Raw genomic sequence first — 13,910 nt, 5'->3', positions numbered from 1 at the left:
GCTGCAGATGATGCTTTCTTTAACATGTAGCGGAACTGTTCGCTGGTGTTTACGGGGAAGAAAATACTAGAGCACAGCGGATATGTCGTTGAAAAGGTTGGGGGTGTTCGATTGCAATCACGGGATTTGCCGTTATTGCAAATTAGTCGGGTTTGCACGTAAATTTAGACACTCCGCCCGCGTGGGCTGCCGTGTAAAACAAAAGTATACAACTAAATATTTCCCGCGCTGTACTGCTTTGTCCTGAGTTCAGTAACGCCATTACAGCTAACCGCGAAGATGTCAGGCATACTGGATGTCCCGAAACCAAGAATAAACTGCTCCCTGCTGTCGCAGCACATTAGCAGACCGGTGTGCTTCGTTGGGCGTGTTGAAAAGGTCCGTGTGGTTTGAATTTAAATGTTTGCTTTAGCAGTTGGAGACGTGGTAAACTTGCGTGAAGTGAATGCCATTAACATGCAGTGTTTCTTTTCTGTCGTGTCAGGTACACCCAACTGGGAAAACCTTCACCGTCACAGATGGAGAAGGAAAGACAGCAACGGTTGAACTAAATGAACCTGTGAGTACATATTGAGACAGTCCAGACCTGACGCTTCTTGAGTCTGCAACTTAAATAACAACTCAACTGAAATAGAGCAGTTTGTCTTTCGCTAGTTTTTCAGTGATGTTTAATTACAATTCAGTGAAAACGTCGCGTTTACAGACTGGGCAGGCTTGGTATAGAACAGCTTGTGGACTGTCCTGTTAGGATTAATGTAATATGGGTTTGAAAATGTTTTGAACCTTTGGTACTTGTGACATTGCAACTCCTCATCTCCTTTACTGGGAAAGGGGTATAAATGACTTAAACAGTTACAATGTTCCACTTAAAATACCAACCTTAACCACTGAACCTATACTTTATCGTACAAGTTACTGCTGTCGTTCTGTCAGCTGGTGGCACTTTTGCTCCACTGTCTTGTGCCACTTCTCAGTAGCATACCGACTCTTATTGACATATGCCACTGCGTATTAGGCCTATAATATGCCGATGCTGTGTGAGACTTATAAACGGCCTATCACTTTCATTTCACTGGCAGATGCCACTTTTCACAGGCATACCGGTGATGCTTCTCTTGTTTTAATGTCATACAGCGATTCTTAGTGGCACACCACTTTGACTAGTGGCATGTCCCTGCTTTGTGACAGAGAAAAGGGAACATGAAAACAGTATATCAGTCCTCCTCCACTGCCATATACCACTTCCCACTGGTGTGGTTTTTAAAATTCAGATTCATATATGCTGTAGGGAAAAATGTGCTCTGACTGGAGTCATTTTTTAAAGAAAAAAAGTCCAAATTCTCAGATTCCACCTTCTTTAGTTTCTTTAGTCTTCTATGGTAGTAAACTGAATATCTTTGGGTTGTGGACTGTTGGTTGGGACAAAATTAGAAATTTGAGGACATCAGCTTGGTCTTTGGGAAATGTTGAACATTTTTCACCACTTTCTGACATTTTATGGACCAAACAACTAATTGATAAATCAGGAAAATAATTGACAGATTAATAGATAGTGAAAATAATTGTTAGTTGCAGCCTTAGTCCAAATAATCATGAAACAGGGTCTTGTATCAATAATATTAATTTATTATCTGTATCATTGGAAAAGGTAGTGCTACTACTTCACCATTAGCCAGACCCGTGTTCTCTTTGTTGTTGGAGGAGAGGTATTAACATCCCAAACAACCAGGTAATGATGGTAAAATGAGGTTTTTTTTCCCTCCAGCTTGAGGAAGAGCTGAGCGGCATTGTGGAGATCATTGGTATGGTGTCCAACAAAGGAGCAATAATGGCCACCACATACAACATGCTGCGAGAGGACAAGGGCATTCCTTTTGGTAGGTCCTCTTGTATTAACAGATAATGTGGTTGCCATACAGCAACACTGATCAACGGTGACTCACAGTATGTTGTGTCCATGTGTCCCACAGATTTAGAGCTGTATAACGAAGCCCTGAAGGTCATCCATGATTTCCCCCAGTATTACCCTTTTGAAGTGGCTGCAAGTGGATGAGTGCTCACTGTGTAAAGACGTTTTCAGTCCATTGTGGGGTAGTTTTTTTTTCCTGTGCCCAGTTTTTGTTGTGAGTAAAAGTTTTGTACAAAGTAAATCTGTAATATCAAGAAAGTTTTGGCAATAAAATTAATGAATAAAATGATTTATTTTCTTTATTTTTCTTTGTAACTAAAACACTTTTCACTCAAAACAGCCTTTTCAGTTGAGCATTAAGGGTCATTGTTGACCTTGAATTCAGTGTCTGTGACAAAATAATCTCAATATAAAGGTTCATTTACAAGCTTTATCAGGGCTTTTAACTGCATCTCTTCAAGTGCAGCTTTGAGTTGCAAAAAAGTTTGTGAGGAATTAACTTTACTACAAATTACGCATAGTATTTTGATTAATAAATGCTACATTTGTGAATCTTAAACATCTCAATTAGTGTTGAATTAGGTCAAACCTTCATTATATTGTAAGTTAGTTATTTTGTCTCCCTCCGCTTTACATTAATTAAATATTACTCCATTCATCAGATATAATGGGCTTTTATGTAATATTGACTAATGATGTAATTACATGTTTACATTGTTCAGTACTATAATGTGGTAAATATTGATAATTCCAGGTGTAATTTTACTAGCTGTGTCATACAGTAGCTAGTAAACATTAGCTGTCTGTTAAATATTATGATACATTCATTGTGTACAAGGACTGCAGGTGGTAAGTTTACAGCTGAGGTTCTGTGTGATGAGTCATATGCACATAGTGTGCAAAGATATCGGTAATGTTGCCAAATATGCATAGTGTGCTTTATATTAGCAGTACATAATGAAAACACTCCATACTGAATACATATGCACATGTGTTAAGAGGTACCATAGCTGAATGGTTTATATTAGTGTGGAAAGCTGGACAATTCTAAAACATACAAGCAGCAGACATTAATGGTTCCTTCTGTGAACATGAAGCATAATGGGCAGCAGGGGGCAGTATGACTCGACAAGCCACACTTGAGCCAGAAAACCTACAGGGCTCATTCATACTCAATAAACCTTAGTTTCCATATTGAGCATCAACCCACAACCTGATGGTGTCCAATCTCAAAAACACACAAGATCACAGTTATATATAAAGTAGAAACTACACAGTTTTTAGGGAAGCAATAATAAAATAATACATATAATTTGTACTGCACTTTTCATTCATAGTGAAACTTAAAATGCTAAAGCATTAATAACATAGAGCACACAACATAAAAAATAGTAATAAGAGTTAAGATGAAAAGTCCTAATGCTGCTCAGTTTGTTGCAAATATTTGCTCTGGAAAGCTGTTGTCATTGCAAGCACCAATACTACTAACAACATTCAGCTTGAAACAGTCTTGCATTTTCTAAATGTGAATCTAAAAGTATTAATATTGAATACAGTAAACTAATGCAAGTTTTTATTTTTAATTTTAATGAAAAAACTGTAGAATTCTCTTTTAACAATACATAACAGTATAAATGGACCTGGCACTGTGTCTCTACAGATATAGTTAATATCTACTGACAACCCAACAGATCACATGTCTTCAGATAGACATGTGTTATTTGTACCATTAGAGAGCATGTTTTATTGTAAAGAGTATCTATGTTTTCCCAGTGTGCAGCTCCTCACTAATGATGCTCTGCCCAGCTGAATGAGCTGCAGGATCTCAGCATCACAGCATCATCACTTTGGTTATAGCACACTCTGCTGGTTTTAAATGATCTAAACAAACTGGACCTGCAGCCTCTGGAGGTCTTTAAAATCAGCCATTAAAAAGACACACCAGTGAGTTAACAACACTGGCTGATGTCTGACTGGGACCTTTGTTGTACATCATTCTCCATTTTTTTTTATCATCTTACCACTGTTGCTATTAAATGAAGTTGTAAAATGGCCCCAAAATTATTATTAAAATTTATAATAATATTTTTTTAAAAAGAGAAAAAATGGACACTTTTTTTTTTTTGGCAAAGTAAGAGCTATCCTGACTTTTAGTCCCTTGTATGTGGCAAGCAAACAGCTGGCTCCTACATTTCCCATAATGCAACAAATATTTGTCAACTATACTATCATCTACTGTGCCCTTCATAATGTAAATCCTTTAGAGCAGTGGTTCATGGTTCAGAAAACAACAAAGGGGCACAAAATAAATCTGAGGTGTCATGAGATTCCAAAAAAAAAAAAAAAGATGAGAAAATAATGTATCTGCTACACAAATTACATTTTTTAAAATGACTTTTCTCTTATCTTTTCTGTTCTTTCTTGTGAAAGACTGGATATTTATCTCAATAAGGGCATTGCTTTGATGGTCTACAAGCCAAAAACCACTGCATTAGATAGTAATTTGAAATCATAGAATAATGGGCTCCCAACATGTTTCCACTGTAGTAAGAACAAAGTAGTGGAAGAATTATTCACTAGAAATAGCAAATCCGTAAAAATACTCAGTTACAAATACAAGTCTTGCATTCACAATTTAACTGAAGTGCAATTACAGAAGTATTATCAGCAACAGGTACTTTAAGTGTCATTTGTACAGCAGTGGGAAGTAACCAAGCACATTTACTCAAGCACTGTACTTAAGTGTACATGTACTTTACTAGAGTATTTCCATTTTATGCTTCTTGATACTCCACTACAAATCAGAAGGAAATACCGTACATTTTACTCCACTACATTTATTTGACAGCTTCAGTTACTTTTTAACAATTCAAAATTTACATGAAAGAACACATGATAAGCTTCTAGATTACACTTTTTAAAGCAGTGCTCCCCAAACCTTTTGGCTTGTAACTCCTTACAAAAAAATATCAGCATGTGGTTGTGGCTCCTTGTCACATTTCAGATGCCAATGATTTGTTAGCAGTTCCACCAAAGAGACATTTCCCCTCTAAACTTCTTCGATGATTTCAAATAAATAACCAAAGTGAAACACTCCAATATTTCACAAGAAAGCAAAGATTAGAGAAAAGTCTGAAATTAAATCAAAATTTATGTAGCAATACTGTGTTGTTTTCTTCTTTCCAACACCTGAAATTTCATCTCATGACCCCTCAGATTTATCTGGTGATCAAAATAGTTCAAACTACCTCAACCTCAACCAGCTACAACAGTATGCTGCTTACACAATGATTCATCAGTATTAACTATTTACTTTGTTAAACTTAACTTACTTACTACTTTTAAGTAAATTTAGCTGATAATACATCTGCACTTTTACTGTAATAGAATTATAAATGCAGGACGTTTACTCGTAATGGATTATTTTACATTGTGGTATTGCTACTTTTACTTAAGTAACTGATCTGAGTACTTCTTCCATCATGGCATTGGTAAAGTACAATTACATACAGTATAACAGAAAGCAGAGTAACTACTGTTGTCAGACAAATGTAGTGGAGGACATAGTACAATATTTGTGTTAGAAGTGTAGTCAAGTTGAAAAAGTGCTGTCAGATTGACACAGTGTTAAACTTGTTGGAATCCTATTTGAATAATAGACTACCGTGTGTCGATCAGTATATGACACATCTGAGTGTACAAAATGACATGAGGAGTGCCCCCAGGCTCCATTCTCGGGCCTCTTACGTTCAACATCTACATGCTCCCACTAGCTCAGATTGTGAGAAACAGCTAAATATCTTACCATAATTATACAGTTATATACATTTATATACATTTTATAAAAAGGCAAAATATGTTTCTGATCTGCTGCTACGTGTTGAACAATCCAGACCTCTCAAGTGGTCTGGGACAGGTCTGCTTTCTGTCCCCAGAGTCAAAACTAAACACAAAGAAGCAGCGTTCAGTTTTTATGCTCCACATATCTCCACAAACTCCCAGAAAACTGCAGATCTGCTGCAACTCTTAGTCTTTTCTAAATGAAGGCTGAAAATGTTTGTTTTCTGCTACCTTTTAATTAAATCAAATTAGGGAATATTTATTCCCATCTCGCACTGCACTGCAAGCACACTGTCATTTGTATTCTCCTGTGTAATCTGTTTTATATTTTCTTTACTTTACTTTTTTTTTACATTACAATTACATTACATTTTACATTACAAGTAAATACAGTTAGTTACTTTCTACTACTGACATCAGAATGGTGGATTTGTTTAGATTGAAATATCTTGTTACTTGCCCCACGTAAAATGTTTTCTGTTAGGTTTATTATTACATTTGTAAATACTAGTTCTTTATTCATTTATTTGACTCTGAAATTTAAAGGTCAGTTTCTGAGTTTTCTTTCGGGGGAATTAATTTCAGTAACTAACTAAATAACTGAAAAAACACAGTTTTTGCTGCCTTTACAGGTTATTGGGCAGATAATACTAGGACCAGAATTATTTGATCCATATCTTTAGATCTTGTAATCCATGTATATGTAACATGATCCATTTTTTCCAAAGCCCTGGGGCTAAGTAGATGCTGACAGGATTTTAATTGTAAGTCTCTTCCTTTAACAGAATGATAAATGCCAACCACTTCCAAATAGAGACATAACATGTGATCAAGGAGGAAATGATCACTGTAAAATATTTCTTTATGGCAAACCAATGTATGGATGTGTATATCATTACCAAAGAGGCAGGGTGATGGTGTCAACTGCTGTAAAGAGCTAAGTATATCCCTGCCATAATCAGTCTGTTGATGGGTGGGAGAGGAGTAGCCTGGAGGAAGGCAGCTGCCGTGTTCCGGCAAGTCGAGACAGTGCTCTTAATGTTGCAGCATCTGCTCCATCTGCTACCATCCACCAACACTATCACATCCATCTCACACAGTTTGTCATGGAAACGTCTTCATTTTCTCTGCTTATCCCTGTCAAGTCCTGCACACACATTCATTCATTCATTCATTCATTTTCTTTTGCTTTACTTTTCAAAAAACCTGAAAGCTTGTGATGACATTTTAGATTTAGATGAAGGCTTATTCATAGTTTAACCTTTAAAACAAGCTAGTGTTAAGAGAAAACAATTAGATAATAATTTGATTCTTCACTTAAGTCATTTATCAAGACAAAAAGCCAAACTTCTTTTTGGGTTCCACCTCTCAAATATGAGGATTGATTGCTTTTTTGCATTTTATGTAATTGTAAATTAATTATCTTTGGTTTTTGGATTGTTGCTCAGACAAAATGTATGGTGTCTAACTCAGTACACATCTTGACCACAATTCTTTAATAACCAAGGATCATCATCAAAAATATTTATGTTATTCATATTAAGAAAAAATGAATAACACCTGTTATGTTGTTGATTTTTTTTAAAGCTCTTGAATACAGGCTACAATTTGAAGACATCACCTTGGGCTCTGGAAACTGATGGGAATTTTTCACTATTTTCTGTCATTTTATAGCCTAAACAATTAATCTATTAATACTTTTTTTATTCAGCTGATTAATTCACAATGAAAATTTGTTTCAGACTGAAAGGAGGATTTCTGATGTGTATTATTCAATAACTAATACCAATATTTTTGAATAGAGTCAAAAGCTGATATTTTGAAGCTGCATTCATTCATTCATTTATTCTTTTTTTTCCCAACTCCTGAGAAAAAATATCTGTCTCTTTAGCTGCTAAATGCTCCACTATGTCCACCAGCTTTGTTGCTAACCCTGTCAGCTGTTTGGTGCTGGGCAGGGAGTGTACAGAGGGTTTATCATTGGGTTTTTTTTGCCAAAAGTGGGGTGATTAGAGCAGAGTAAGTGGCAGTAAAAACCAAAACATTTAGCAACACCTTTAGTATTACACATGATCATTTAATCCACTGATACTATAAAAATACTGATTGGTGCAGCTTTACGTTTATTTTTAACACCTTTAAATTAAAATGTCCAAGAATGGAAGCTTCTCCCTCCATTTTTTTGAAGAAGTCTTTGATTCTGCCTTTAATGGTGCTCTAAAAATCTATTAGGTGAAATTCTTTGAGTGAATAGCTCCATAGGCAGAACGAGGCAGGTTTCATTGCAGGTTTTACAGACTGACACCTCTGAAACTGTCAAATAAAATGGTCCTCTCTGTTGGTGGGTCCATACTGACCCGTTAAATCCTGTTTATCTTAAAAAGCAATTATCTACTATCTATTATCTAAATCTAGCCAATTCATCACTAGACTCATATATCAGACCAAGCCTGTTTCTGTTTGCCTTTGTCCCATAGCGTATGTCATCATCAGTCATAATAATGTAAATTCCCCCCTCATGGTTAGTACTCCAGAGACTTTTTTCTTCTGTTGGAAGGCGGGTTGTTTATGATGCCATTCTGTCCTGCTTGTTAACCTTGAAATGACCACAATAACTGCAAGACTGAGCTGTGGATCTTGTAAAGCTCACGTCCAGAGGTCATTAGTTCATATTCCACATACCAAGGTGGACACTGATTTTTTTTTTCTTAACACTGAAGTTGCCCTTGAATGCAGCAGCTCCTCATGACGCAATGTGAGCCAACATGTCTAAAACAACCTCTGCATATCTATCACATGCCTATCAGGGCCCCTGAGTAGGGCTTTTGGACCGACCATATGAAGCTGTCAGACCTGCCAAAGTCAGAAGTGCCACAGGGAGCTTTAACAAATGATCTGAGCATGGCAAGTTCAAGACAACTTCATACCTGTGAGTGGCTCATATAAGTATTCACAGGCTCTATGACTGCCTCTACAGCATGGTACTGCAACAGATATAGCAGTATTTGGTACTTTAAAGTCATGTTTAAACAATGCTTCTTTTTTAAAAGTGTAACCTTTAGTTCAGGTCAACCAGTATGTTTGAATTTGTGCCTCAGGCACAGTTGCTTGAACAAATAGTTTGAAATCTATACTGATTGAACAGGGAGACTAAAATCACTCTCAAAGTCACAAAACTTCTTGCATTGGTTTTTAGAGTTTAGCATTTGGCTCACGCACACAGACGCTCAGCAAAAGTTCCATGTAAATGTTTCATTTCAGACAACAGAATTTGGAGTTGGCTTGTGTTGAGTGGAGAACTGTTCATCTACTCAACAAATAGAAATACTTCCAAAAGATTCACTTTTATACACTTGGAGGATTAATTCACCTAAATGACTGCCATGCAAGTAGAAGTTTTATGTGCTGAGATTTCTGGCTTTACCCCGGTACAGTGGAGGTGAATGGAATTTTGTTTGTGCTTAAATAATTGAAAAATCACAAACTCAACAACTGTGATCTTATCAGGGACAATGTTGCATTTACATTGAATAATCCACCAACCTCACTGTTCACACTTTACCTGAACTACTTTCTGCTGAATCAACTAAACTCCAGAATTGGGTTGTTGAGAGATTTGGCATTTCAGTGACCAACACAGGAGTCAGTCAATCACTAAGTATTTAATGATGACACAAAGGTTTCTGCTAACAGGTAGCATGATGGATTCTCTCCCTGCAAAGTGCTTATGTTTGTCTTATGTTTGGTTTGTCTTTCTTGACATCAGTCACTTGCTAATGCCATCCACATCACAGTAATTAGGAATGTACTGTAATGTTTGTTCAGTAGGATAAATATAGGAGAAAACAACAGATAATCCTCAGACATTAGTCAGGAAGCAATGTATTCTTATATGGAAGCATTAAGGAGGATATTGGAAGTGTGGATTATGCTGCAATGTTATAATCCAATGTAACTAGCAGAGCTAAACTAGCATTTTCTCCTGTGCTTGCAATCGTTGTGCTAAGCTAGGCTAAACATGCACTGTATGGGAACAATATTTTAACTGAATGCACAGTTTTTACCGTCAATATCCTCCCATGGGTAAATGAGTGAAAAAAAAAATTGGTAGCTACAACAATTGATTCTTCTATTATTTATTAATCTGCTGATCATTTTCTCGATTAATCGTTTACTCAATGAAATGTTAAAAAATAGTGAAGAAATTGCGTTCACAGTTTCGCAGAGCCCACTGTGATGCCTTCAATCTGCTTGTTTTGTTTTGACTAACAACCTAAAACTATAGATATTCAATTTACTGTCATAAATGACAAAGAAACACAGTAAATCATCACATTTGAGATACTGCAACCAGAGCATGGTTAACATTTTAGCTTGAATTATCAAAAAGGTTGCAGCTTAATTTTATATCGATCAACTCATCCTCACAGCTGTAATTAAATGTGATACAGAAAGTGCAATTTGAGTAATGCCCAATGAACTTTAACTCATATCAGACTACAGATTTCTTGGTAAACAGTACAGCCATTCCAATTACACAGTCATCTCCCAGGAATGTGTGTTTGCATGTAGTGGATTGGCTCCAGCAGGCTGGATGATGTTGCATTGAACTGAGGCAAAAGTTGAGGCCGGATCAACTTTGCTGCTGGATGACTTTGCATTTTTTGACACAGCGCTAATGTCTGTCTGAAATCTTTGTGTTTCCTTTGCTTCTCTCAGAGAAAAGACATGAGTTCATTGATGGAAAAAACTTTTGGAGTTGTGTTCTGATGTGATGTAAGAAATTAGCATTTGACCAATGAATTTTGTGTCTAAAACAAGTGTACCATTTTATCAGATTTGGTGTTTGTTACTGTGTGAAATTTATGTGTATATATACCTGGTGTGCAAAATATCAGAATATTTTTTTAAAAGGACAAAATAATCTCAGCTAAGAGTGGACCCATATCCAGATACAGTATTTGGAAAAGCATAAATAGTGGGTTTTTACAAATATTTATTTTGTACAAATATTTGAAGTCTTTGATTTCGGGAAGAAAAAAAAACATGTCAAATAACAGCTTGCAGGTCGGTTACATCGCTGTCTCCATCTCTGTCCTCTGATCTGCCGTGCTGTCTGTCTCTGTGTTATGAATGTATAAATAGCTGCAGGACTGTGTGTGTAGCACAGCGGAGCTTTAACTAAGAAGTCAGTGCAGTTGTCCATAGTCTGGGAGACCTGAGTCTGAGACCCAGTGTGGGAACCCTCCTTCACTAAATAGGTTATTGATGTACACTTAATTTAACACTTTAATATCCTAAAATTAGAAGTGTAATAAAAACAAAAACAGGATTTTTTACATCTATTTCCACTTTTATTCAAATACAAAGACTTTTGCTGCCTCAACAAATACAAATACAAATACAAATACTGGGCTCTCTGCGCATCCTTAATCTCAGCGCCCACTTACATATGTTATTTGAACTCCCTCATTTATTCAATTTTTCTGGATAATTCATGCACATGTCAGAGCTGTGAGACTATGACAGATTTCCACATGGCCATGCTTGTGTTCAGAGAGCGTCTGGCCATGCAGCTGTGTGCTGTAAAAAGCCCGTTGGTCTTATCATAATATGTTGAACTACGGCAGGAAGCGCCCTCTAAACTCCCAGTCTGGTATTGGTGTTGTTGCTGCCCGGCTGTGTTGTCTTAACACAGAGCTGTCTGCAGACAGTGCCACAGCCAGCATTACCACCGGTCTCTTCCCATACAGCCAGCAGTATCAGGCAGCCAGGACTGCAGGCTTTCTCCTGCACGCATCCCGTCTTCTGCCACTGCATATGCATGATATGGGCTTTACATGTTGCACACATTTAGCAAGCTTTTTAAAACATTGTTATACTTGTGTAATATCTAGATGCTGAAGATTTTGTTTAAAGTATATTAGTGAAAAAAGGCATGACCAGGATTCATTTTTATTTGTCACAGTGGTGCATTCAGGGCCAGTCCGAGCCTTTCTGGAGTCCAAAACTGTGGTGAGAGGAATGTGGTGTGGTGTACTGCAAAGTATGACAAAAAACTTGACCTTGGAAACAGGAGCTGACAAAAAAAAAATCCCCACTCTGAGGTTCGTTTACCACCTCGTTCTGGACTCTTTCTCTTGACAGTATCAAATATCTTTTAAGCCAACATCAATGAAAAGTTTGAACATTACAGTTCCATAACAACTGAAAAAACTTCATCTGTTGATGAAAATGTGATACTGTTGAAAGCTCCAGAACAAACCAGTAAGTGGTGTGAAATCATTGAGGCATTTAGGCTTTACTGTAATGCAATAAGTGTAATGTGAAAGTTGTTGTCATAGTGACGAATGATCACCAACTCTGTAGCGCTATGCGGCAGCTCATTTCAGTGAAAAAGCCACTGCACACTACATGCCCAGCACCAAACAGCAGACAGAGAATGACAGCAACTAGCTGGTGAACATAGCGGAGGATTTAGCAACCGAAGATATTTCTCTCAGAAGTTGGTGGAGTCCAAACCAGAGCTAAAAGGAGAGTGAGTATTGGACATATATTTATCAGGTGGACACAAACATGACTCTAAATGCATGCTAATGTTGCTTGTATGCTAATACATTTGCAACTTAAATAAAATTAAATAACAACTTTAAAAGACAATAGTAAGTCAAAATTGTTTTTACAGCTCATTCCACTGCCCCCAAGTGGCCAAAATTTAAGTATTACTTCTTCAAGTAAAATATTTTTTCAGCACAGTACATAGGGCTGCGATGTGTGCATTTCAAAGAAACATGTGGTAAAGAAGACATGTGATAGTAAAAGTCTTTACATGTCACCTGCTTTAAGTGTGATTATATTTCTTTTTTTTTTTTGCAGAGGAAGCCCTCTATACAGTAGCTGCATCATCATCTTTTGAGTGCAGTGTGAAGGAAATTCACCAAAAAAAGAGCCTAAATGCATTCTTTACTTTCAGATTTATTTTTTATCTCTTACCCAAAACATGTGGATTTTATTGTGAAAGTTTTGAATCCACCTTATATATTACCAGCCGTAATTGCACAAATACAGTGCACATCTTTTTCAAAGCACAGGCACATTAGTATGTTATATAAGGAGAGCTTCTTTAAAGGAATGTCTTCTCCAAGGTTTCAGGTAATATTTATTGAATGATTGGTAACATTTTGCAGAGGGAGAAGTGGCAGGTCTCAGACATATCAATGATTTATGCAAGGAATTGGGGATGAGGCCTTATCTGAGCCTGTCTGTATGAATTATGGGAGCGGCTAATAGAAGTTTCTCATACAGACATCCTCCAGGTACAGTCTCTCATACCCGCTCAACATTCTCAGGTTGCCACTCTGCATAGGACTCTGTAAAGATTAGGTTTAAAACGTCTTTAATGTTCCTTTTTCTCTCTCCCACCTTGTGTGAACCATGTTTCAGTCTAACCCCAGACACTGGCCTATCTTCCTTCTATAAGTCATGTTTTATGTGTCTTGTTTTGTATTAGACACAGTGGTTCATGAACACTCACTCACACTTTTCTTGCATTTCTTCTTCCCATTGGAAGATATTTGCATTCATTTATGATGGGTCAACACCAATACGCCCAGTGTTACAGTATGAGGTGAAAAGCATTCTGCAGTAATAGGCTACTTTCTGTCATTTTTCCAAGTTGCACTGTAGCAAGGGTGAAATAGTGTTAATAAAGCAAATATTATTTTGAAAATAGTGGACAAAAACCTACTCAAGTAATTAAAGCTGCTCAAGTCAATATTTTTTTTTATTTCTACTAACAGTGAATAAAACTAAAAAGTGTTGAACCCATAGAGAATAATCACTAACTCTAGTTTCCCTCAGGTCTGGTTTTACAACCCGCAACTTTTCTGTTTTGGTTCAGTTTATCCACAATCATCAACCTGGTTTCCAGCAGCAGAGAGTTTGTCTTGTAGCTCTTATAAGCCACTGTACACTACCTGCCCAACACCAAAAGACAAACAGACACAGTTAGCAACTAGCTGCTGAACATAGCAGAGCATTTAGCAGCTAAAGAGATATTGGTGGGGACCAAAACAGAGCTAAAAGGTGGTAAAAAAGTAAGGTCTAAGTGACTATTGGACTCACTGATATTAATCAGGTGCCCAGAAACACGACTCCAAAT

General features: G+C 36.9%; 1 protein-coding gene across 1 annotated transcript; it reads left to right on the top strand.

Moving 5' to 3' along the window:
• The first annotated feature begins 223 nt into the window (after positions 1-223).
• On the top strand, positions 224-2,198 carry rpa3 (replication protein A3). Its single transcript, XM_067611650.1, has 4 exons — positions 224-378; positions 485-559; positions 1,766-1,877; positions 1,971-2,198. The coding sequence occupies exons 1-4, from the start codon at positions 280-282 to the stop codon at positions 2,051-2,053; spliced, it is 369 nt and encodes a 122-aa protein (XP_067467751.1). The 5' UTR covers positions 224-279; the 3' UTR covers positions 2,054-2,198.
• The last annotated feature ends 11,712 nt before the right edge of the window (positions 2,199-13,910 follow it).

The sequence above is a fragment of the Thunnus thynnus genome, chromosome 15, assembly GCF_963924715.1.
Source record: "Thunnus thynnus chromosome 15, fThuThy2.1, whole genome shotgun sequence".
Lineage (NCBI taxonomy): Eukaryota > Metazoa > Chordata > Actinopteri > Scombriformes > Scombridae > Thunnus > Thunnus thynnus.
This window is presented reverse-complemented; position numbering and strand designations above follow the sequence as displayed.